Source organism: Hippocampus zosterae, chromosome 19 (assembly GCF_025434085.1).
Source record: "Hippocampus zosterae strain Florida chromosome 19, ASM2543408v3, whole genome shotgun sequence".
Taxonomy (NCBI): domain Eukaryota; kingdom Metazoa; phylum Chordata; class Actinopteri; order Syngnathiformes; family Syngnathidae; genus Hippocampus; species Hippocampus zosterae.
The window spans coordinates 3,180,752-3,206,645 of record NC_067469.1 but is presented as its reverse complement, the minus strand read 5'-3'; the positions used below and the strand labels follow the sequence as shown (position 1 = coordinate 3,206,645).

The 25,894-nt window shown below is 42.5% G+C and overlaps 2 protein-coding genes and 1 long non-coding RNA gene across 22 annotated transcripts in view; 1 reads left to right on the top strand and 2 right to left on the bottom strand.

Moving 5' to 3' along the window:
- The window catches only part of LOC127592078 (disks large-associated protein 2), a 39,611-nt gene extending 24,901 nt beyond the window's left edge, over positions 1 to 14,710 (top strand). For 7 of the 12 annotated variants that reach the window (XM_052052519.1, XM_052052516.1, XM_052052515.1 and 4 more), the window contains 8 exons: positions 5,133 to 5,177; positions 8,450 to 8,506; positions 10,669 to 11,027; positions 11,230 to 11,315; positions 11,407 to 11,813; positions 11,949 to 12,040; positions 13,492 to 13,644; positions 13,750 to 14,710. In XM_052052519.1, the coding sequence (XP_051908479.1) occupies positions 5,133 to 5,177; positions 8,450 to 8,506; positions 10,669 to 11,027; positions 11,230 to 11,315; positions 11,407 to 11,813; positions 11,949 to 12,040; positions 13,492 to 13,644; positions 13,750 to 13,965 (1,415 nt within the window). In that variant the 3' untranslated portion in view covers positions 13,966 to 14,710. Of the gene's footprint in view, positions 1 to 499; positions 3,154 to 5,132; positions 5,178 to 8,449; positions 8,507 to 10,668; positions 11,028 to 11,229; positions 11,316 to 11,406; positions 11,814 to 11,948; positions 12,041 to 13,491; positions 13,645 to 13,749 lie in introns of those variants that run through there. The other 5 variants (XM_052052525.1, XM_052052518.1, XM_052052526.1 and 2 more) reach the window with 3 other exon arrangements.
- LOC127592125 (uncharacterized) lies at positions 6,656 to 10,045 on the bottom strand. Its single transcript, XR_007960064.1, has 2 exons — positions 9,101 to 10,045; positions 6,656 to 6,830 (listed from the first exon to the last, which is right to left on the bottom strand). It is a non-coding gene; the product is annotated as an uncharacterized LOC127592125 (long non-coding RNA).
- Positions 14,711 to 18,540: 3,830 nt separating the features above from the next.
- ptprk (protein tyrosine phosphatase receptor type K) overlaps positions 18,541 to 25,894 on the bottom strand; it is a 70,351-nt gene continuing 62,997 nt past the window's right edge. For 7 of the 9 annotated variants that reach the window (XM_052052500.1, XM_052052501.1, XM_052052502.1 and 4 more), the window contains 9 exons: positions 25,650 to 25,804; positions 25,413 to 25,548; positions 24,182 to 24,331; positions 23,870 to 24,043; positions 22,416 to 22,547; positions 22,200 to 22,325; positions 21,904 to 22,067; positions 21,634 to 21,769; positions 18,541 to 21,446 (listed from right to left, as the gene is read on the bottom strand). In XM_052052500.1, coding sequence (XP_051908460.1) covers positions 21,393 to 21,446; positions 21,634 to 21,769; positions 21,904 to 22,067; positions 22,200 to 22,325; positions 22,416 to 22,547; positions 23,870 to 24,043; positions 24,182 to 24,331; positions 25,413 to 25,548; positions 25,650 to 25,804 — 1,227 coding nt within the window. In that variant the 3' untranslated portion in view covers positions 18,541 to 21,392. Of the gene's footprint in view, positions 21,447 to 21,633; positions 21,770 to 21,903; positions 22,068 to 22,199; positions 22,326 to 22,415; positions 22,548 to 22,989; positions 23,008 to 23,869; positions 24,044 to 24,181; positions 24,332 to 25,412; positions 25,549 to 25,649; positions 25,805 to 25,894 lie in introns of all 9 variants that reach the window. The other 2 variants (XM_052052499.1, XM_052052498.1) reach the window with 2 other exon arrangements.

Here is a 25,894-nt window from a genome sequence, read left to right as displayed (position 1 = left end):
TTCTGTTTGCACTAAATGGCACTTAACTAATAGCCTCACAGAAACCAACATTTTCAGGAACCAATTCTCAAATAATCAAGTGCTGATTTGATGATGATTGTTGTGCTTGACACCACTCTTTTCTGTGCTGTGCAGTAAAAAGATGGAAAGGAGCTTGGTATTCTTTGACACGACTGAGAAGGCAGTGTAAAAACATTGTGAAAAGCCTGCAGTATGTGAGTTCTGTGACAACTATTGCGGTTAATTTGAGACGGCACAAAAAAAATAAAATACCCGAATCCATAATGCAAACAATGATTTACATCACTAATTTTGTATGCATGACTCCAAACAATCCCAGATGAAGCATTAAATTGCAGCATTTGTGCCGGACTCGCCGGCCAACTCACATACTGTATGTTTGCCATAGATCTGTGTAGCAGATTCTCTAGTTGAGAACCTCAATCACATCACACTCCAGCTGTTCCTTTCACCTTGCATATTTAAATCTTTCTTCCAGAGGGATATGATGTTGTGGATGCGACCTCTTTTCTAAATGACGACATGATAGAGGACGATGACGGTGCCAGCTCGTCTGCCTATGCAGAGCTAGAGAGGCTGGAGAGAGAGACGGTGGCTGCTCGCAGCCAGCACAGTACTAGCTCCACCGTAACGGCCATCTCGGTGCCCCCGGCAACGCCGCCATCGTACAGGGTCCCCAGTGCCTCGCCCATGGCCACGACTGAGCCGCCCGTCCCCCAAGCCATCCAGGCCTTCAAGGAATCCGCAAACATGGTCGCCGCCTTCAACATGCAGTGGAAGGACGAGATCTCGGCCATGCGCTACGAGCTGGCAGAGCTGCGGCGAGACGTCTGCGGGGAGCTGAAGACTTTCAACAGCAACTTCTTCAACTTCACTCAGTGTTACAACATGTGGACATTGTGTCGGGAGCCGTGCAGCGACGGCGCCACGCAAACGCAAGACAGAGTCTCCATTGGAATCCAAGCGGGATCCAGCTGGTCGATCCGGCAGCACACACAGGACAAGTCAGTGATGTGTCAACCTGAACCGGCGCCGTTTAGCATCATGGATTTCATGAACCCACCCCGAATTGAGATCATAGAGGGAACCCCCGAGAGCACACCAGAGGGCTCGGGCAGCCCTGCAAGCCCGCTTCCGATCGAGGACTTCCCATGGGAGATCAACAAAAAGCAAAAGGTCCCTAAGCCGCAGGAAATGTGCGGCCAGACAGGCGGCCACAGAAGTGCCAGTCTCGAACTGTGGTGCAGGAAGTACACCAGTGGGCCCATGTCCTACATGTCGATGTCGTTCTAATCACGCCCATCTGTCATTCCAAAGGACGGGGTGAGGAAGCCATTATAACACTCGGCGTTCACGTAAAAAGGCTGTTGTTCGTCCCTTTACGCTTTGCAGACACAGTCTGTCATCTGTTATAAAGTTCCTTTAGCAGCCTCCGAGAGACCCCTCGTGTGATTTCACCTTCAGACTGAGGTGACACAAGAATGTGAGCGAGATGGTAGCTGATCTTTAGATCAACAAGTGCCAATGAGAGCAGCATTGTCTTTCCTCGGTTGTCTGGGAGGAGGGGTTGGGGAGAGGGGGGGGGGGGCAGGGGTCAGACAAAAACAAAAAACAAAAATTCCCATTCAAGTAAAATGATCGACCGGTAATATCTGACGCTCAATTCACAAGGTGGTTTGTCTCTGCACACGTATATTAATTCACGTTCATTCCAATTTCTCCATGTAGAAACATTTCTACCACCTGCGTATACTGTGAATAACTTTACAAACCCTTCAAATAATTTTGTGATGAGTGCAACATAAAAAATGATAGGCAAGTATGAATATATTTAAATGATTCCAATTAATGTGTTCTGTCACAACGGCCTTCAGTTTATACTTTTGTTTTAAGCCAATTTTGAATATTTCAACAAATAAAATGTATGTGGGTTGACCACCCAAATAAAAAAGGACAGTTTTGGGGGGGAAGTGGGAGGGGGGCGGGACCAAACCCTCTATAGAAGGGTTTAACAACATTGTAGCTTGAGGTTATGAACCATAAAATGAATGAAAAGTCTCTTTAAAAATTATAATTTAGAACAAATGAGGATGGCTTCAAAAGCTCCATTTTTGTTCCAGTCATATTTGTATATAATTGTACAATTTTGTAGAAATATACAGGTATATACATAAATATAAATATATATAACATTCAAATACTTACTGTGCCAGTTTTACCGGTTGCAGTTAAAACATACTGTGTTGGATGAGGGATGAAATAGAAAACCGTAGTAAAATTGGGTTCAAAACCAAACACAAGCACCTTTTTCCAAGTCTCCGAGGCCGTTTCTTTCATCGTGTCCATCACCTGGGTGGTAGCAACGGTCATTGAAAATCTGTTTGCCTCAACAACATTTTGGTTGTTTGATTATTTCTGTGCGTGAGTAAAAAAAAAAAAAAATCCCCCTACACTTTGGCCACTGTTTCAACTCTTGCTGCAAAAAGACCAGTCCCCAAACGTACAGTTGACAATCAGAGCCACTGAGGGGCTCTACCTCGCCGAAAAGTCCCCAGAGGTACAGTACGGTACCAGTGAATGTAATCACACCGCCTCACTAGTGATGGCCAAGCAGGGCTCCTGACTCATCTTAAAGGGTGGGAGTCACCGTTGAGTTTGTCGGTCATGAGCCACTAGCATTCCTTCTTGCTCTTCATCCACTCCCTTATCTCGTTGTCCCAGCGCGGTGTACCAAATTTGAGACCCCATCCAATTGAGCGGACGTTTTTTAAGCGAGTTAGACCCGAACCTTGGCAGGGCCATGGTAAATTGTGATGGATCACGGGCCTGACTTAAATGTGAACCTGTCAATGGGACGACTGTGCTGAGAATGGAGCTTCTTCCCATATTCTGCTGCAGCAATTTGTGAGGCATGTTTACTTGAGGAAATTATTTTTAAAACATTTTTAACTAGGTGGGATGGGCATTCGGACAAATTTCCTCGATTGAATCACGACGACGTTAACCATAAAAATGATAACTATTGCTATCTACTATTCATTTTAAATGCATGAAAATACTAGGGAGAGTGGGATTCATCCATATTTTAAGAAAAATCATTTTAACAATTACATGCTTTCTAACAAAATAAATTTACCATAACTTACCAAACTTACCATAAGCCTGTTCACTTTAAACATGCACATCACATTAAAAAAAACATAAATTGGAAACTGACACACTTACTAGTTGTTGTTTACATCAATGTGAGCACAGTTTCGAGACTGTAATTGCATCAAATCTATCAGAAATGCCCACCTGCTGTCGAGCATCAGTGCGTGGAGTTGCAATCAAGAGATGGGAGAATCTCGCTTTGAATGTTCTCAACTCCTGTTTCCATTCTAGAGGCATATGAATCGCACCGTAATGGAGATATCTCTGTGGCCGTAGCCTAACTTAGCCATAGCTGAGACGGCAGGCTGCAAAATCGTCAAGAGTGAAGTAACAGCGCCTCTGCTGGTCGCAATTTTGTACTACACACCATTCATCCCCAAACCATCAGCATATGTACTTCACTCTGAATGATCTATTCAAAGACTGGTTAGTTATCGCGCCGATCCCTAGGAGTCATAATTTGTTACAAAAAAATTGCTTTGGGAGTTGGAAGGTTGAGTTTGCAGCTGAACCAAGTGGTGACAAATGGTAAAATGTTCAAATTCATTGTTGCTATAGCCCACATGTGCAATACTTCAGATTTTCTGTTGTCATATATCTAAATGTAAAAACAAAAGCAGGTTTATAATGATTTCAGTGAAGGCATACGACTGTGAAATATCTCGCTTCTCAAGATGATTTCTATATACATATACAGTATATTGAAAAATGACATTATTCGGGACAACTGCAATGGCATTTCTCAACATTATTTTCTCCTTTGCTGGGGGAATGTGAGGTGATTTTTAAGGTGCTGGCCAATCATGATGTCTCCAATCTGCATACATTCATTCTATGCAACTTCTTGGTTGTTTGGTGTATTATGAGTTATATTAAGTTGCCCGTGATAGAATGGTCTTTTCTTTTGGTGACATTTTGTTTTCAAATTGTGTTGTAATAAACTCAAGTTCCTTTCTGCACTTGCCTGTTTTCAGTGATCACAATCCAATCTTGATAGCTGACGAATTTCTCCCATCAGTAGTAGCATCATGTACTCGCGCTCGTTATTAAGTGTTGCTGATTTGAAATATTGTGCAAAGTCACATTTTTCTACAAAAAACAACCCAAAAAATTCTGGAAAACAATTTGAGCTTCATATTAACGCCATTCTTTTTTCAAAAAAATTGACCCATCCCCTGATATTAAGTCAAGAAATGTAGCAACAACAATCAATAGACTGGCCTAGAAATGATTTTAGAATAAACACATGTAAAAGAAACATTTTAAAAGAGAGAGAAAATGGGAAAAGGGGGTTATTTTGCCACTGAAATACATGATTGGCTGTTTGTTTGAAAATTCTGTTGCGAATATGTTGTCAAATCTAGGACTTGTCATTATTAGAACAAAAGCTATGGAATAGCTCTTCATTTTTTTCTTTTTTAAGCCCTTGATTTCTTCAAAAGGAAATGTGCTTCTCTCTTTTGCATCAGTCATGATGCAATTTTCAGGAATCTCACACTGCAATGTTGAGAGAATCAGATTCTGTCCATGTTCGAAATCACCCCTTTGGAATACAATCGCTTAGCCTGCATTTGTTAGCTTGCGCTTCTATTTTGTAAATGGATAAAACATGGATGTAATACTTTTTGCTTTCAAATTATGTTTGCTTACTGTGGTGTTTTTGTGAATTTTTATTATTCCGATTTTTCTTGGCCTTATGTATTTTTCATAAATTGATATAAAATGTTGAATTAAAAATGCTTATCATGTTTATGTTGATGCTAATTTAATGGGGGTCATAGCTTTACAATAACATCCAAGCAAGCAGTTGCACACCAGCGAACTGTTTACCCTAAAACACATCAAAATTATTTTGCGGCTCTCAAGGCTTTTCCTTCCTTTCTTTCTTTTTCTTTTTAAGAAAGCTGTCATTTTTTTGGTTGGTTATTATTTCCTTTTTCTTTTATTCCCCATTTTAGGCGCCCGTAGCTTAGCTGGGGGGCGTAGAGAGTACGGTAGGTCCGGTAGGGAACAGCTTTATTATTTCTTTCTTTTATATGTTTCATACATTTTGTCTGACCCATTGACATTTTTCACTTGGTAAAAATGAAAATGACGTCATGCTCACCCGAGCTGTATTTCAACTGTCTTCATTTTACTCACATTGAAGTCAATCAAAAGCTTGTGTACTTGTACTTGTTAAAGGAAAAAACAAAAACAAAGTTGCCATCATGTTAGCAGTAGCACACCATTGTATTTATGGTGGCAACTTTGTATGATTTCATGTCATTTTTAAGGATAAATTAACACAGCTTTTTTAAAATTCAATTTTATTTTATTTTTTAACATTTGCTGTTTAGTTTCATTCTTTTAAAATGATCAGTCTGTTAAATCCCTTATTGCATCCTCTTGCTTTAACCATTTGACTGAATCAGTTATGGCGACTGTATCCTGCTCTTTTTCATACACTGGCATGCAGTCAGGCAGGTTAAGACCAAATCAGCAGCTTTGTTCTACAAACCAGCACAGATCAGTGCCCTCGTTATAGCTCTGAATAATAACGTTGTTTCATTTCCACTCGAAATTCAAACAGCCCTTAGGTTGCAAAAATGCGAATTCAACTACAGTCTTCGAACTGCTATCACGCTTGAAGTGCGATCTCAGTTTATTTTACTTCAGTTCAGTAAGGATCTAATGATTTTTTGGGGGGGCTTTTTTTTTTTTTGCATTTTTTTCCCACCCCAAAAAAGAATGTAGTACAGCAAAAGACTCAAGCATACCGTTGTGTGTGATGAAATACCGGAAGAAGGAATGTTACACATTACTGAGTAACAGAAAATAAATCTGTGACATTAAACAAAAACAAATATTGTACAGGTGACAAAGATTTAAGTTAACTAGAGTCTCGGAAATAGATTGTTCGTCTTTACACTCTAGTTTCCACTCCAAAGCCTTTTATGAACCAATAAAAAGAAAATGAGGTTATTTTATTCTATTGTTGTGAAGAGCAGGGTCGTAACTTTAAAAGAGTATGTATGTTTTTGCTAAGGCTGAAAGGACTACATTGAAATGACGTTGAGTCGGCCGCTTTAGCCATACTTGTGCTCCGTGGCTCCCCCCTGAAGTTTGACTGTTTAATTTTGCAAACATAGCTCGACAGCGGCCTTTGTGAAAACAAAACTTCTTGAAATGAACACCACATCTAACTTTTTCTTATGTTTACAGTATTGCTTTTTTTAAATGAATTGTTTGGAACGATTTATCATTTGGGCAAAGCCAAAACGCCTAAACCTCGTAAAAAGACAAATTATTCAGATCATAATCTCGTTGACACGGATTTGTCCTGGTTTGTTGTGATCTTATCATACATGTAAGTTTGCACCACCTTGCATCCATGGGGGCATCACCACTGTATGTATTTATGTATGTGGCGACCAAACAACATGCTTGTTTTGTTGTGCAAAATTCTATTGACATGACATATACAGTAAATATAGACGAGATTTAAAAAAAAAACTACCTTTTGAATTTCGGAAATCCCAACGGCAGAAGCATGCACACCCTCGGGTGTCCTTAGATGTCCTCTGTCAGATCACTCATACTGTACATCTCTCCATCCACTCGCCCATCGTCATGAACCAGCCCTCACGCTCGAAAGGTCGTCGTAATCCAACGGCCTATGACATGCAGACACACAGGATAGATCTTGTACGTTAATCAAGGAAAGCCACTGAAGGGTGCAGTTTTCTTCAGGAGCAGAACAATCAATAACTGCAATGTTTAAAATGATACAGGAGCGCCATCAAGACAGATCCGGATTTACCAATCAAAACCTAACTGGGTGGAAACGTGGTTCAGTTGACCCAGGAAGCCGAGGTTGGAAATGGAATTAATGTCGGAATTAATTTTGACGACATCACATGGCAAAAATTGATGAGGTAGTTGTGGCCAAAGGTGATTGTGAGTGATACTTTCTTTGGTTTTGTTTCAGTGAGGTTGCTTTTTCCTCACTTAGATGATGTCACTGGAATACAAACTGTCACTGCTTATCAAGCTGTTTGGCAGAGCGCAGAGATTAAACGTTTCCCGTTAAAGGATTAGTTTTTGTGCTTTCCAGGCTTTAGAAGACTAATATTTATCCTAATCTTCATTTACATATGATTGTCCTCGCAAAAATGGAATGAGGCAGGATTATCATAGCGCGCGCACGACACAATCACTCTGTTCCATTTCCAGCCCCCATGCTCATGCACAGCTCGTCAGTCATTGCACGTCATTAAGAACCGATCCGCCCTGATCTGCGTCAGAGCGGCCTCTCACCAGCCTCTCTGCCAGCCCTGCATCGCAACTGTGGCAAAGGCGGCGTCTGGCGCGAGTGGACGGAGTCGCCAGGCACGGAGTGACTGTTCAAACTGTTGCAACGACTGTTTTGAAACTTAAGTGCAGATCGCAAAAGTGTACGCTCTTCAAATGGTCGGTTCCATTAAGATTTAAGATTAAGACACAAGTCCTTGGAAGTGTCATTTGGTCTTTGGAGCGAGCGTGTCAAATTTTACTCTATATGGTCTAGTCCAGCAAGCAGTCATGTTAAAAAAAAAATACTGTATTAAGTCTTCCCTAAGGCCCTCCAGAGGTGTCATATTATTGTTTGCTTAATTAATAATGAAGTGATCTATTTCAGATGCAATACAAAATTTCAACATTTGACTTTGTTTTATACTTGTCTTGTGAATATGTGTACGTATTGTACATTATGATAATGTGCCATGTCTGCTTTGAGATGATGCATGCGGAGTATGATGTGGATTGCTTTTTAAAAAAGGACATCATGATACATGGGCAACATATTGACTTAAATTCGGACTGACAAATGTTGTCAAGCATTGAGTTTTTTTTTCCTTTTTGTTTTTTTAGGAAGGATTATATTTGGACACTATGAACAGATTGTTAGATCTGAGAAAATTAGTCGCCCACTGTATGATGACATTGGAAGTGGCAAAAGAAACACAGGTCAAGCTGGACAAACAGAGCAATTATGTTTTAATATTACCTATTAAATTGTCTTTGGTCATCAATCGGGCTCATTAGACACTGCGAAAAAGAGACTGCAGTCAATCCAGAATAACTGTGTTCCTTTCCTGAGTGATGTAAAAAATGCATTTGGAAGGGACAAAAATGTCAACAATTGGTTTCAGAAGTCAAGTTTGTTTTGGTTTGTAAATGTAGTCCATGAGCGTTTTTATCTGTGTCACACTTGGACAAGCCTCCAATAACTGGCTCCGCTTGGCTCTTGCAGGCATTCAGTTTCGTCTCCCTACTTCATGCAGTGTGGACCGCGCTCAGCCACCACCAGGTACCAGTCGGTCGCCATCTTTGAGATTTATTTCATGTAACTGGTGAATGTACGAAAGGCTAACTCAAGGTCTTTTTTTTAGTTAGTGAGTTACTTATTAAAAATAATATTTGAAGTCATTCCTACAAATCTGTGATCTGCGACCCACCACTAGAGGGTAGTGTTGTGAGAGAAAAAAAAGCACTTGTGTGCCTCCAAGAGGACTGGAGTGGAAAAGTATGGCTAGTCATCTCAAAATGTCTTATTTAAACAGATGGACATGCACGGTAGTTTTCTTTTTCTGCGCTGCTTTTCTTTTGTTTCCACCTACACAGATGGCCTCGTCTCCATCTTTTCAGACACGCTCGCATTCTTGAAATGGCAATGGGTCAGTGAGAAGAAGGAGATAATTACATCAGGAGCAAGTGTAAAGTTGTTATTTTGTCTTTAGCTGCTGGAGGGCGTCCCTTTGTCTTGACCGAGGGAGGACGGATGATGGTTACCTAAGAAACTTGTCAGACACCGTCACGAGTGAACGTCTCTGAGGATGTGGCTAAATACAGTAAATACAATACTATCTAAAACCGGACTCAAATTCATCTTTTCGGTACTCACAGGATGTTTTAGATGAGTAGCAGGCAGATTTGATCGCAATGACATCCAGGTTGATTTATTCCCGACACAATCTCCAGTGTCTGTTGATTGAAATATGCAGCAGTCACATTCATAGACGGGCAGACGGAGCGAGCAGCACAAAGGACGGACTGCCACAACCAATGTTTCCGCTAAATTAGTCCAGACTTTGTAGTTTTAAGTCTCTTAATGGTATGCTTCATTTGAAGGCCTTTGGGGATGACATGCTCCCAACATTACATTAAATGGTAACAAGCAAAACTATTTGGCAGAAATACGCTAGGCTCCATTACATCTTAAATTCATTTTGGATTATTTGTTGATCAATGTCTTTAACATCTTGGCCTTGCTTCATTTTTACCCTCGGGTCCATTGACATAACATTTTATATGCGGATTGTTAAAACCAAATTAGCTTTGTCATTCATTTTGATTATGAGACGTTTTTAAAGCCCAAAGAACAAATTAGAAAACGGGTCATTAAGACTTCATTATTATTCCCCGCGTAAAAGCCGAAATGGGTCGTCTGTGTAAAATGGAAGACACGCACCTGTGTTCAGCAACTGTGAAGTGGCACCGCAAAATATGGTTTTAAAATTATTCATTATAGCTTCGAGGCATATATTTTCTTGTCGATACATTATTGATACAACTGAGTTGGGTGACTTTTTTTTTCCAGCCTCAGAGAGCCCTCGTCTTAATCAAAAACTGTGGTCTTTCGTATGCAGTATTCAGCTGGTGAGTCCAGTCTGTATGTTACACGTTTGGTGTTGAAATTTAGTCTGTTGGCTCAAAGATGGAAAAATAGACATTCCGGTGTTTCATATCGCCTGAGTCACAAAGCTTCGTTTTGGAATCCACCCACTGTCTCCTGCAGCACTGGAGCCCCTTCGAGTTGGAAGGAAGTCAAGTCTGTGATGGGATTTGTCTTAACAGAATTCTTGTGGCTTGATTGCAATTAACTCAGAGCCAAAGAGTCTGCATACTTGTGTGTGTGCGTGTGTGTGTATATGCGCGCGTGTTGACTGCTGTGGCTACACCTGCTAACGTTGATGTATGTGTGTTAGCAAGCAACAGATTGGCCAATTTTTCAGTTATCTCTATTTTGTCCACTTTGCGGAGAGCTGTTGTTTTAGTTTCTCCCATTTTCATTCCTTGTAGACATAGTTGCCATTGTCCCTATAGTTTTGCTCACTGCACCGTTCCAGTGAATTTCTCAAAAAGTCCCTTCGGTGACTTCATGAGAGGACTAAAGATGCCGAGTTACGTCGATGACTCCCACTCAGCTTTTCATTTTGTCCTTGATAGGGAAAATCTCCTCTTTGAACTTTCATTTCACGGCATGAGTAACTACAGACATGTTCCGCACAGGTGTTTCGCAACTTGCAGATGACATTTATCCTGCTAAAAGTGTCCGAGTTCATGCTTTTCAGTCGCTTGCTTCTAACCTCTGGGAATTTTTTTTTCCTCTGTTAACTTTTGGTTTTTCATTCATTTTCTACCCTTGTTTTGCCTTGTCCTCGTCCTGTCCATCCTGCTTGTGCTATCCAGCGGTGTCATATCCTCCTAGTTACAAGAAGACCCCACCTCCTGTGCCCCCGCGCGCCACCACCAAGCCTCTTATCTCTGTGACAGCCCAGAGCAGCACCGAGTCCACCCAAGATGCCTACCAGGAGGGGAGGCAACCGCGAGGTGGTCTGTGGGCCACCGACAGCCTCGGACGTCCCATCTACAACTCCATGGACAGCCTGGACAGCTCCAAAGCGGTCACGATGGCCATGGAATCCGTGGCGCCCAAGAGGCACGCGTCTTTGGGTAGCCACAGCTCCATCCAGACATGCGACAAAGCCGTGTTGGTATCCAAGGCGGAAGAGTACCTCAAAACCCCGAGATCCTCTATCGGGATACAGGTATGTGCAGGCCAGGCAGTCACTGCGCACACACACACACACAACAGTATAACACACCACTCGGAGGTCGTGCAAGAAATACCAGCCATGGCGCAGTGGAAGAATGCATGTGAGCAAGTCCAAACTGCTCTTTCGAGTTATAGACACGTTTGTTTACCTTATGTTATGTCCTGACTGTCAAGTTGTGCCGTCTCTTCAACAGGTGGAAACTGTGACAGACTCTGAGACTGAGAGCAAAGGCCTTCCTCAGTTTCACTCGATAGGTATCCAGGTGGAGGATCACAAAAGGTACATGGCATGGTACAAACCGTGACATTGATTCTAAACCATGTCCTGGATTTGTATGTCAATATTAATCAGATGACCTATGCACATTTAGGCGTGGGCGGGTCAAGCGCTCCAACAGCGTTACCACAGCGGTGCAAGCCGACATGGAGCTGGAGGGCTTCCCCTCCATGGAAGACAAGGGTCTGCAGTTCGGTGGCGCTTTCGGTCGCCACTCTGAGCCAAGCACGCCCACGCAGTATGGAGCCATCCGCACGGTGCGCACGCAGGGCCTGTTTAGCTACAGGGAGGACTACCGAGTCTCCAGCGGGCCGCCCAGCCCGCAGCCTGAACCCTGGCTGGCTGAACCCAGCCTGGAGGCCAGCGAGGCGGGTCGAGTGTCTCCTCTTCGCAGGGACGGAGGCTGGTTCATGCAGCTTCTTCATAATGAATCCAAAAGGATGGAGGAATGGTGTAAAGAGATGGAGAGGGAGGCAGAGGAGCATGATCTGTCGGAGGAGAGTGAGCATCTCTCGTTCCACCTATGTTGTAGGACACTAATATTAGTTGTATCTTCAGCCAGATGAAATTTCCCACAGTTAATTAAAGAGTTGGAGTCAAAAGATACCTCTAAGCATGTTTTTTTTGTGTTTGCAGTTCTAGGTAAAATCCGGAGTGCGGTGGGAAGTGCACAGCTGCTCATGTCCCAAAAGTTTCAGCAGTTTTACTGGCTTTGTCAGCAAAATCTGGTGAGTGATGGAGAGCAAAACCTTTATTTACTGTTGAAAATCCCCTCACTACTGCACGACATGCTTTTAATTTGCTTCATAGAGGGTTTCATTATGGGTAAACGTCCCCTTCCCTCCATGCCTGTGCTTCAAGAATCGAGTTAGCTCCTCCAGCAATAGACCGCAGCGATCAATCGAGAAACAGTCCCTTCGCCGCCGTCAAGCCATCAGGAAACGAAAGGGGAATTCCAATTGGAAAGACTTGAGCGCTTCCATTAATTCACAAAGGCAGCAGTTTGAATTGGGCCTGAGAGTCGGAATAAATGGACTGCCACTGCATTCTTTGTCCTCATATCCACAGTGACTAGACAACTGACCACCTGTACAATCTCACAAGAGCAAAAGAGCTGCAGGAAAAAAAAACTACTTTTATTGAGACGATAAATATTCAATTTGAATGACATTGTCAAGGAGATAACTCTTAAATATTCATTATCAAGGTTGTTCTCCGAAGGGGTGTCAAACGGCAGTGCTGTTTCCCATTTTTGGTTCAGACATATTTCTACAGGAGCGTCAAAACACGTCATATTAAAGATTGAAATGCTCTAATTAGCAATGAGCATAATCATCAACCGCTTTCCACACACTGTAGCCACAGCACATCATTTCAGTAGAACTACTGTCAACTGACCATAAAGATAAACAAATGGGAGAGAGATATACAATACAATGAGGAATAAAATATACTCACCGAGACAAAATGCAGCATTTTGTCCTTTTGTCCTGATAGGAGTGTTTAATCATTGTTGTGAGCATCCACAGTCGAGGCTAATGTTTACAACAGTAGTCAAAATAGCTTGCCAACTGTCAAGCACGATTAAAATGTAATTCATGCCACCCTTACGCCACTCTGTGTTGAAAAAAAAAGTGTGGAATACGATTCAGAAAAGATAAATGACAGGAAAGTACAGGTGCAATTTGGCAAACTCAATTACTATTACAATTCGGACCGACGAATCAAAAGCCGTTCTCGTTTCCTGGTCATGGCGTGATTATTCGTAAAATCATTGGTCGACGGAGCTCTCAATCATTCTATTCAACCATTTGATTGGTCGCACAAAGTACGCATACGTCCGACAGGTAAAAGTGTTTTTATTCATTTCTGACGTCTGTTAGTAAAAAGATTACTTTGACTAAAAGTAAAATGTTATTTTGAATAATTACGTTTTAGTTCAATGTGCAATTATTAAAAAATATGTTTTTATTCAATCAACAAGTAGCGGGCTGTGATCTTTATACATTATCCAAATTACAAGATTTCCTGCATCACTGCTACCTAGTGACAAGCTGTTGTGTATTCGAACTTTTATTGGCGGTGCTGTAGTTTCAATTTTAGCTGGTTTGATGTTAAAAAATATATATATAAATATTAATAATCCAATTTGTGTGTGTATGCTTTGTTTTAAACCAAGGACCCAAGCGCCATGCCCAGACCCACATCTCAGGATCTGGCCGGATTCTGGGACCTCTTGCAGCTTTCCATTGAAGACGTCACTGCCAAATTCGAAGAGCTGCAGCAGATCAAGAGCAACCAGTGGCAGATGGTGGAGAGTCCTGAGAAGAAGGTATCAGAATTTTTCATGAAGGTTCACTGTTCTAGATTGTACTGAAATTAGTTAATGTCCTGAATAATGAAGAAACCTGCTTCATATGTTCCCGTCTTTCCCAAGGATCGAAAGTGGATTCCTCCTCTGACCAAGAGGCCCTCCAGGGGCCGTGGCGGCGTGATGCGGGAGCGATCCCTGGACCTTCAGGACCGCCAGCGTCAGGAAGCCCGCAGACGGCTCATGGCTGCCAAGCGCGCGGCATCATTCAGACAGAACTCGGCCACCGAGCGGGCTGATAGCATCGAGATCTACATCCCGGAAGCTCAGACGAGGCTTTGAGGTCCACGGATTCATCCTTGGTCACCATTGTTGTGTTTCCCATCCAACAACAGCTCTCTGCATCACATCTATCTTCCATCACTCATTTAAAGATGTATTGCCATTTCTTATAGCCTTTATTTTGAAATGCAGTCTACAAATCAACTCTGCAAATTATGAGGGGTACGGTGCTTGAAGCAAGCTCAAACAACCTTTTTCCCCTTCAGTTATTATTAATTGATCAAGAGCCTTGTAGGTGAGCTGCTATTGCCCCAAATCAAGATCCGATTTATATATTTTGTTGGCCATTGTAAGTTAAATATTAATTTGGTAGGAGTCAAGTCCTTGAACCTAACGTTGAGAATTCCATATTGCCGTTTCCACCTTCATCCATTTGACTCACGGAACTGATTTTTCTTGTCTGCTGCCGGATGCTTTCACAGTGCAGAACAACAGGAAGAGGAGAGTACGGAACAAAGCATTTTTGCGCCTTACGATATTCATGTTTGTATTTCCAAGGGAAATGTAGTTTATGAAGCTCACGATAATGTTGCAGTTGAATTGCAAAGGACAGTTTGTTTTGGTTCTTTTTTTTTCATGCCATTCTGCATGATTCATTTGGATATTCTGATAAGTATACTTACATTGGAGTCTGCATTTAGTAGTGACAGGGCCATTGGTTGTTTTAACAGAGCATTTGCATCGGTTGACATTAGGGCATGCGTCTACGCTGCAGCATTTAGCTCGGATCTCACACACACACACACACACACACACAAAAACGCTATTTAGTCAAAAAAAGAGAGGCGCAAATGACACTTTAACACTGGTCAGTTACTATAGTAAATGGTGCTGCTTTTTACTCTCCAAATGTTGTCCTCAACCAGGGCCTACGCGCACACACAGACACACTCAAGGACTTTTTAAAACAGATTTATCAACATGGTGCCCGTTGTCTCCGCGCTAGTGTGTGTGCTCCATTGTGACATTAGGAAGGATCATCTTTGCAATGCGCCCACCTGCACACGTGTCCATAACAAAAAAAATCCTCTGTGCAAAGACATCAGGGATATTTGGGCGAGAAACTACACGAGTTAAGTACGGTGAAGGGTCAACAAGTCACTGCTTGCTAAACTAGGAGATTTTGAACACACAAAACTTGATGTAATAACCAAATAGCTTCACGTTCATTTGAATAGTACAGCTGACCGTAAATGATTTCAGTCACAATATGGAATGTACCTATAAACTGACAGCTTCACAATCCTTTACCTGGTTAGCTGGCTTTGAACCGGCAGAGTTGTGTCAATTTTATTGCAGTGGCAACCACACAGCCCATACTTACTTACTTCAGTATACTATAGTTGGTGGACCAGTCAGGAAAGCTCCAGTTGCGTTGGCGTTATATTCTGTAAATAGCCCACTGTCAGTTTTTGTTTGATAGCAGTGGATAATGTGTGTGGAACCTGAAACCAACCCCCCCCCTCCCCGCATCAATTATTGCTTAATGTACATTAATGCAATTTATACAGATCTGTTTTTTTTTCCCCTGCACTGACAAGACAAAATATCACTAGTCATGTTAATAATAAAGCCTTAAAGCCTCAGGTGGCTGGAATATCCCACAGCGGGTTGTCGCTGGGCTTTTTAAAATATCGAGACACAGTATGTCAAAAAATAAAATAAAACACTACAATTATATAAGTTTCATCAAAGTGTGTTCTCTAATTGACATCGCACGTATCTTCAAACTTGAGGAAGCCAGAGGAAGCGAAGGAGAGAGTTATCACAGGAGATTAGGAATAATTTTAGTTTGGGTGCAGATGGAAGATTGGAAAACATAAAGTTGATAAATAGTCACCATCTTTTATGTTGGATGTCCAATTTAATTTTTCATCAAGGGGAATGCCTTCTTCTTGAAAGATCAAGAAGAGGATTTGCGATTTATTTTCTCTATTTACTTAAAGTGTTTTCTATTTCAGGCCCTTTTTTTTTGCATGTGGATGTAAAGTGGTGGGAATTTATGGGGAAGATTTATTCGGCATATCTTGCACATATATAACTTGAGGATTTATTTAATGCTAGACACATCTGCGACCATTTGGGGTTTTCCTGCATCACCGCTACATCAGTCAAGGACTACTATTAACTATTCAAGCAGGTGTGTGTGTGTGCGCGTGTGTGTGTATTGTAGTGCTATGTGGTGAGGAATGTACAGGGTTTTAGATACATGGTGGGGTTAAAAATTATTTTTAGTTATTTACATTAACTGGTATCTTGTGGGGCTATTAGTATATATATAAATCACGATATCATGTGCATGATCAAGAGGACACCCAAAAAATATATTTGCAATGAAGGGGCTTTGGCAACTATGTACATGACAATTCCTCAGGTGCCTTACAGTGTTGATGCGCGTGATGGCTGCTGCTGCTAATTCTTAGCATCAAAAAGGGCTGCAAACTGGTTCGAGTCAGACCTGACGGGGTCTGCCCGCCTTAGTAGGGGCAATGCAACATTTAAAATTCACAATGCATCCTGAGTTGCAACGGCGCAGTAAAGGAAAAGCATCAAGATCCCCCTGGGGTTTTAACACATTTTTAAAATATAAACATATGGTTTCCTATTAGTTTTAGAGCGCAAAGGAAAGATTTAGGACTACAATAAATGCAGTTTTGTTTTCGTCATCACATATGAGACTACAGAGTACATAGGAAGCATAAGAGAATTTTCTGGTACTAAAAGGCAGCCAGTAATTTCATATAAATATGCAAAAATAATATGTCAGTTTAAGTGAAAATGGATGATTAGTATGAAGGAGTATTAGTGGCACAAGAGGGGAAAAAAATGGTTAAAAAAAATCTAATTGTTTCCGTGAACATGTCATTTTGGGGATATACAATACACAAGAATTGAATGTATGCACAGATTTGCTTTTGGAAGACGAAGAGGACTAAGATCAAGTAATGATGCAAATATTTTGCAGAGCATAAAGACTACGTTGTTAGTCGAATAGCTAGAAATGTAACAAAAACTGATTTGAATCGGGAAAATCAGTTTTCATTTAAAAGATGCGCGTGCATCAAATCGCACCGAATCGTTCCACTTTAAAATATTGAGATATGTGAATTTTTTTTTTTTAATTGGAGAGCAATATCTTTGAAGGAAGTGCCACCTTTGCAGTATTGACAACTTCATTCATATGTAAGTAAAATGACATCCAGAAACTCATCGCATCAAACCGTTTCGAAATGAGCTGTACCAAATCCAATCGTCACCTGTATCGATGCTATTTCCATCGGCCAATGTTTTGTGTGTGTGTTAAGATTTACCCAAGTTAGCAGATTTTTGTCAAACAAAACATATGTGATTTGATCAAATATACCAGTCAGTGTCTTTGCTGTATGTTTAGTTTGGCTGTAAACTAAACCCCCCCCCCCCCCCCCCCCCCCCACATTTGGTCATGTGGCATTCACTGCCATCATCTCGCGGCCCAAATTATTCCTCGTAAAAAATAGCAAACAATAAACAGCAAGGAGAAAGCTTGTATCTAAAAAAAAAAAACCTCACTGATTGGGGTTTGATTTGTAAGCCAATGCAGCGCTGTTTTCAGATTTTTTTGTCTTTCCACTCTAGCCCCAAACCTCCTTGGTATTTTAGAGAACTCACAAATGGACCATTTTACTGTCTTCGTAGGAGCTCATGTAACTTCGACCATGAATTGCATCTTCTAAATTAGAAATGAACTCATTCAGTACCAGCCAATTCTGGACCAAGTCTGAAAAGACGTTTAAAAACGTCTTGGGGAGTGAATGAGTTAAACTGCTCCGATCGTTTCTATTCACATCAATAGGAGCAGCAAATCCACTCGTCTTGTTACCTCACTGCGTGGTCGGAGTTGTGGCAAACTCGACAGGTGGGCTTGGGGGCCACGATTGCGTACTATGCAGCATTTGTATGTGTGTGTTGGTCTCGGGTTATGAATTAGCTTTTTAATCGATCGACTTGGCGCCGAATGCATTTAACACCCCATCAGAAAGTTTTTTACTGGTGCTCGATCGATTCTTGATTTACTTTTTTCGTTCATTCACACATTCCAAACGCACGCGGAGACGGCGGAACTCCGACGGCTGGATCTCCAGCGCCACCTTTAATTGAGAAGCTTTCTTTCCGCCCTTGTTTTGTGCACTGCAAAGATGTCCTTCGCTTTTTGTGCTCTCTCTCCTCATAAAATCCTTGATGAAGTCACCTCATCGTTGACACCCGGCTTTATCTGCTCCTCAAGCAATAAGCTTAGTTTACATGCTTCAAATCCGGGTTGTAATTCTATTTTGTATTTTTTATTTATTTTTTGGGGGGGCGGGACACACTCCACACTATGCTTTCTAGAACAATATTGATCACTTAAGTCCTTTGGAATCCACTCACTCGCATTGTTCTAATATTCTTTTTCGTTCATAATAAAATTATGAGGCGAGAGAGCAGTCACACTGATGTCTGATGTTTGCCTTTGATGGACAAGTGTGTCGTGTTGTGGACGTTTTGGAAGAAAACAAAAAGGTTGAAAAAAAAAAGGCCTTAGAAGTTTTTTGGGGGGGAATATGACAAATGTGAAGGTGTAAAAGATTATTGTCATTCTATTTTGAAATGTTGAGAAATATGAGGATGGATATAAATGCCAAATATTCTGTATTTGTACAAAAAATATATAAATATAAATATATATATATATAATATACGCCTAATTTGAATGGAACTATTTTACGCGCTTGACCATGTTTTTGTTGTTTCAAAGACTTCTTTTGTCCACATGGTTTTTCCAGGCTCTTCAGATAGCATGCAGGGTAGTGAAAATGAATGTATTATTTAGTGTTTCATTGCTGGTCAGTATTACAGCAATCTACAGATTGGTTAGTGTTTCTAAGATTCATTTAAAATTTAATATTTCCTTTTTGAGATTTCTTTACCCCAGGCACATGAACGTAATATTATTTTTTTTTTTCATGCAAGATTTGAATTCCCCAATTCATATCACTTTTTGATTTTTCTTCTTGTTTTGTGTTTGACTCTTTCAAACTACTGCCATCCACCATGTGTAAATAAAGATGCAAATTAAACTTTTTTGAAGAAAGCAGCGGGATTGGTTCACTTCGCACGTCCCGTGTAAATCCGCTTCAATTGCAAGCGCCGACCCAAGTTCCACACACGCATCCACGCATCCCAACCAGCCGCACTAACGCAGGCTGAAAAATGCTGCCCATTAGAGGTGCAAAAAAGAAGAGCGCCCCAACGCTGTCGAGCGGTAAGACGCAGCCAAGTGAGATGCGGTTGGAATCCACATTTAAATTTATGAAAATGTGGTCCTCAGTCAAGAAAGGGAGGAGTAGTCATCTCTTGTCAAGCAGGCAAGTGGATGAAACGCATTTCCTTTGTCATGTCCCTTCTGAGGGGCTCAAAGAGTGGGCCCGTTGTTCTGCATGGAGAAGCCAGATGAGGCGGCTCGGGTTCTGGTATAAGGATGCCTCCCGGATGCTTCCCCGGTGAGGTGTTTTTTGACTCGTGATCCCCCGGATGTGAACGAAGTGGCTGGGGAGAAGGAAGTGTGAGCTCTGCTCCTGCGACTTGACCCGAGGTTTGTGGAGGAAAATGGATGGATGAGTTAAAAAGTCCAGCAAAGGTCAGTTGACCACGACATTGTGGGTTATTTCCTGATGGGATTGTTGTGTTCATTAAATGACAGAGTCTTTTTGAAAGAAGTGGTCTTTTTTTTTATTACAGCAAAGAAGCCAAACATTACAGACAATAACTATGAATATTGACTTGATATTCAGACTGGCTTGGCAGCAAACGTCACTCACTGTTGACCATGGCCACTTTTACTGGAACGGTGGATTTCTTTGCTTTAGTGATTTGAGTCACTGAATCCATTATTTCACTCTTGCTTGACATCTTTTTTCTTTTCTTTTTTTTTTTTTAACGAAATAAAAACAACAGTAACCTAAAAACAATTTCGGGTCCACAGAGAGAATTAACATTAAACATTTGTTTGTACAAACAAAAGTAACATTTTATCTGTCCGTTAAAACTCAACATTAGAGCTTTTTAACGTACTATTTACAGGATGCAAACTTGCTAGAGCCAAACATCTTATATCCTATTTACAATTTTTTTTTTTTTGCCCTAATGGAGCTTGTGTGAAACAGAAACACGTCAGTCAGCACAAGTCAACATCGTGACAACACTGATGTTCCATCGGGATGCATTCAACAAAAGTCTGCTCTCCATCCAGGATGCCGTTTGAAACAATAACTCCCCCCCAAAAATTTAAATAAAATAAAACAATCAGGCACAAGCGTCGCTTTCTCTGCTGGCCGGATAGAAAACAGCTCATCCCGTTTGGATGATGAGCCCAAATACCGCACGGACAACAATGGGAGCGACGGGGGTGGGGGGGTGGGGGCACAGTGATGTCACAGACTCTTTTCAAATGAAAACAAGACAACACTACAGAGTAAATACTGGAAAAAAAAAAAAAAACTAGCGTACCTCTACTGCTTCGATATACAGCATGTTCTAACACTCTCGGCTCATTGGTGGGCCCGGTACGGTATCGCACTTTACGGTGTTGGCGGAGTGAAGAATGATTGTTCTTATAAGCGACGCAAGTGAACAATAAATACGAACAATGTGCTTCAACCGTATACACATATATATACAACAAGTCTTTGGCTTATGAATAAAACATCCGCGGCGGCATAAAACGAGAGGAAAACGCGTGGTAGGCTGCCAGTGCACAAAGTAAACGAAGCCAAGGGACACTGTTAATAGTTGAACTGACGCTAATTGCGGATGACGCCTTCGCTCTATACGGAGCGACGAATTGATCGTGTGTTGGGCCCAGCCCTGGATTGCAACACAACTTAAATGAAAGTGTTCGCTTTAAGACTTAAAAAAAAAAAAACAATTCAAAGAAGAAAATCGAAATATTTAAAAAGCCAAAACGCAAATATAATTGACTCGAAGTTTCTTCATGAAATAAATGCAAAAGCCTAATAATACTCAACATGTAAACGTTTTTTTTTTTTTGTTTTTGAGTCAGTCTCTAGTTGACCTTTCGGGTTATTTGACGTCTTTTAAGATGTGATTCAAGTTTGACCAAAAATACCTTAAAAAGAACATCGCAATGATGATCATCTGAAGCTGGTGGCATTTATGGAGCGCTCGGCGTGTCCAGAGACTAAACATCGTTGACTGGTGGCCCCTCACATCCAGGGGCCCCACTGGCACTCAAGAAGTTGTACAATATTAGCATGAAAGGAGGTTTCAACTTTCCTGCGCACAAGTCCAGGAGAGGGCGCTCTGACTTGGTCTGGAATGGATTGGCGACATGTCACCGCCACCGGTGAGGGATGTTTTTGTGTTCTCCTCCGCCATCTCTCCCGACCTGTTTAGGAGGACTCGATGAACTCCAGCGCCAGGTCGTAGCAGAACCTGTACTGCTCCTGGACACGCACAAACACCACAAATGTCACATTTACGCACATGCCCGACTTCAACGTAGTCCATGTTGTCCACTTAATACGCATTGTATTCCCAATGGACAAAAAGAAAAGAAAAAGGAAACGCAATGGAAACCCCCCCCAGCCCCGCCATTCCCCAGAGACAGCAGAAAGCCAAAGCTGGCCTCACCGGAGCGTCCACCATGTTGGGCTTGCTGTTCCTCAACGTTTTGACGGCGTGGAAGACGTCGACCACGCTCTGTCTCTTGGCCATCTCGCACACGATGCTGCTGGCACAGAACACGCCGCTACGCCCGCCTCCATTTCTTTACAAACACAGAACAAAAAAAAATAAAAAATAAAATGAGAACCGCTGTTCTACAGTTCCCTCACAGGCATTAATTAATCCTTGGTGGGGGTCCGGCACAACGACGATGGTAAATATCGACGGTTTACTCACAGGCAGTGGACGATGGTTCTTCCCTCCCCCTCCTCTCCTTCACGCTGCCACTGGTCCACCTGCAGGATGAGCTTGAGGAAGGACCGCTTGGAGGCCGGGACCTCCCTGTGACCCGCCCAGCCCAAGTACTGGAACTGACGGACCATCAAGTAGCCTTCCTGTGGCTATCGCATCGACAGACAGCGAACGTTTGTGAAAAAGAGACTCCACCGGAGATAATGGAAAATTAAAAATATCATGTATGGAAATATTGCGGAATCCAAAAACGTTTCACGTTAGTTTCATCAAAGACTCACCCTGGTGAGGTTGCAGACTCTGAACAGCCTGCTGATCACATCGCAGTCCATTGAGCAGGACATACATTCAACTTGGACCGGCCCGTAACGCAACATGCCTTCTTCGGGCCAGTACTGGGGACAACCCTGTGCAGGTGATTACATGTTAAAATTAGAGAGAAGAAAAAAAAAACCGCATTGACATGGCTCCGTGGTGATGCGAAAAGTCCACCGTACCTGCGCCAGGTCAATCTCATTGAGCATCACAAGACTGGTGCACCCGTAGTCGTACACCAGGCGCCAAAAGTCTTTGACGGTGTTGGGCAGAGGGTGCTGGGTGACGATGAAGGCGGCGGGCTGTCTGTAGCTCTGAGAAATAAACGACACGGACGAGAAACGTCAGCTCAGACGCGTCGAACGTCCCGCGCGCAAGGTGGCGAGGTGGCTCAACCAAGACATGTTCCGGATGCTTGATCATATGATCATGCAGGCGAGGGGGGAGGGGGGCGGGTGAGGAGCATGCGCCACAGACAAACACGTCGACTGGGGTTGATTTCGTATTCCGCCTACGTAAGCCTGTCAAAATGAGCCCACGCGACGCAGCCACAGGTGTAGCGCAGGCGTCAATGGCGTGTGGAGGGGGAGACATGAGGGAAGACAAACCGCGCGGCGTGGCGACGACAGGCGTGTGGACTCAGACTTATGGCAAGACGTTGTACGTGGGAGGGCGGGGGGGGGGGGACTGGTGCAAAGACAACGAAGCCATGAAACAAATCCAGTATTGGAATATTGGAAGTGAAATCCCGTTTACCTGCAACTCCTCTGACAGCTTGGTTAAAGAGAGGCCAAAAGTTAAGTTTTAACTAAGACGGAATTCTACAAAACCGCACTCGAGTCCTGAACGTTGGGCTTTCGTTTACGCACCATGTAAACAACCACTACGTGCCCTCACCTCGCGAGTCATACTATCCCAAGTATTCTTCATGAGAACTTTGTAGGATGGCACGAGGAAGAAGAAAAAAAAATGCCACCTTACATTTTATCTGCCAAATTCTTATATTGTGCTTAGAATGCAATCGAGGGTTTTATTTTGTCATCCGAAATGTTGCGCAAGACTTTTGAGCCCAAAGAAACGCGGCTCCTTTCCTAACGACGGCGGACGGCTTCCCGTCGACATCCTTCTCGTTTCTCATGAAAACAGGCGGCGCCGTGCCACTCCCGAGAAACAGCAAATATCACATCCAGATGCTTGACATTCCGAGTACAATTTGGATTTTCCTCCCCTAGCTGATGTCATAACGCCGACACGTCCAGGCCGCAGATCAGGCACTTTTGTTTCCCTTTACATCAGAACCTGGATTTGTCTCTAGCTTTCTTGTGTGCCAAAAACCACAAACACAGCATCACACAAACAGGGAGGGGAGACTGTATGTGTGCGCGTGCGTCGAAAATTTGGGATGTACTCGACTGGTCAAAGGTTTTAGAAAAACATTTCGGTGAGCCATTTTTTTACGCTACTGATTTCTTGCCCAACCGCAACACTGTTCAACGGCTTCGTCGACTCTTCTAAAATGTTTGACCAGTACTGTTGTTACTTCTGTATCACTTTTGAGTATTCCACTTGTTTCCTATGTTTTTTTTTTTTTTAAATGGTGTTAAAACAATTTGCCAGGTGAGACAAACGGACTTACATCCATAAGAGCCGCATTGATGTAGTTGCTGCTTTCCCCGTCTATTGTGATGAGGAAAGGCAGGCACCGGTCAGGCGGAAGACCGTCCACGAAGCGGTTCTTATCCTGGTTTCTAGGCAACAACGCAATGCTGCAGTCTTCGGGCTGAGGCTGAGGAGTCACCGAGTTTAAAGTCTGGAGGGACAAAGTGAGAGAGACGATGCGGTGGCGTGAGCTCCGTTGCAAATGGCGGAAGTTGTGGATTTTGAGTGCCTGGACCATGCGTGGAGGGTGAAACTGAACAGCCAAGTCAAGTCAATAACATCTTATTACCTGGAACTCATCCTTCAGGTGGGACGAGTTGGTCTGGGAGTCGATGCGAATGAGCTCATAGAAAGCAGCTTTGAATTCACAAACGGGAATGGCCGTTTCCCCGCAGAGACAGGCCTCTAATATGGCATCGTGGATGAATATGTACTGCTCCTGGGGAAGGCATACGAGGAAGCGTGTTTTATCGTCACTCTTCCAAGAACACAGTGATCGTTGGTCACAACAACTCGTTGGAGGTGAGAAAACAGACGTTGAGTGAGAGGCGGCAGGTGGCAGGTGGCAGGTGGAGTTATGCCGATGACTGATGAAAATTCAAAGTACTATTTTCCAAATCATTTGGATTGAAGGAGGCTTCTCCGATTTCACGACTCAGGATTAAAATTAAACTTCACTCGTCTACAAACTTACATATAAATGGGTCAAAACATGGAACGCAGCATTACAAATTAGATCCGGGTGGGTCTTAAAAATAGCTGTCTCTCTTAAAAAGAACTCTGCTTTGTTATTCGCTTCATCCAAAGGAAGAATTTCGTCATCAAGAAAGCCACATTTAACAGTGAGTGTGAATAGAGCGCACCGATACTAACATAGGAAAGATTTATCTTATTCATAATATAATAGATTCATTCACTATACTCCCTTGAACATAATAACTGTGTTGAATGAAGACTGATTTCTTTCTTTTTAATTTTTTATCTACCCTATTTTCTGTCAAACTATTACTGTATATGTTTTATGTTCAATAAACAAACAAACATGTCTTCCGATTCTATTTTAAGAAAGCAATGATCCCGGAATGCAAATCGTTTCTTTTAGCAACCACCAGATGGCAGCAAAACCTCATTTTGCAACTGAAACCAATCTTAGTCTCAATTCACCTTTGGAGTTTTTATATACAGTACACCACATTATCTTTAATTAAAAGAGAAAAATAATGTAACCTCTTTGTTTGTTTTTTCTCTTGCTATCCTGTTTTTGTCATCTTTATGTCCCGTTGCTACTATAAATATACGCACATGAATGTACTGTGAATGGAGTGCGTTCCAAAAGTTTGCATTCACAACACGAGCGTGACAAGTGGTGAGTCAACAGCACAGACAAAACGGGTGGACGATGTTATGGATGGAGTCCCTTCAGCCTGTACCGTGCGTGTCCCGAGTCCAACAGTGGTGGGTTGTTTACCGTGCCTGGCCCTAGCATGTGGATGCAGATGGATGATGGGTAATGCAGTCACCTCAGTCTGTACCATGTTGATCCTCCTGGACCGAAGCGCCTTGACGCAGTTGTAGATGTCCACCACGCCTTCCCGCTCTGCCATGTCCAACATGATGTCAATGACTATGAAGCAGCCCGTGCGTCCTGCCCCGGCACTGCACACAGACGGCACAGAATTAACTCTTTGGATTGCTCTTTTCTATTGCCGATCCACACATGGGTGTGCATTTGAAGGTATGTCGAGTTTTATTTTCACCTGCAATGGACCACGATAGGCCCAGCGGAGGGTGGATTGGAGATTTTAACCCTGCGAATGAAGGAAAGCAGTCCCGTGGCGTGATACGGCACTCCGTGATCGGGCCAGCCGGTGAAGTGGAACTGCTTGACTTCTCGCACCTCGTTGAACCCACGCTGGGGAGAAAGAAACGTGAAGAACATCTCAACGCGATACGTGCGTTTTGATGGCATGCAAACTGTTTGGAATCGTTTCCTATCCACTGT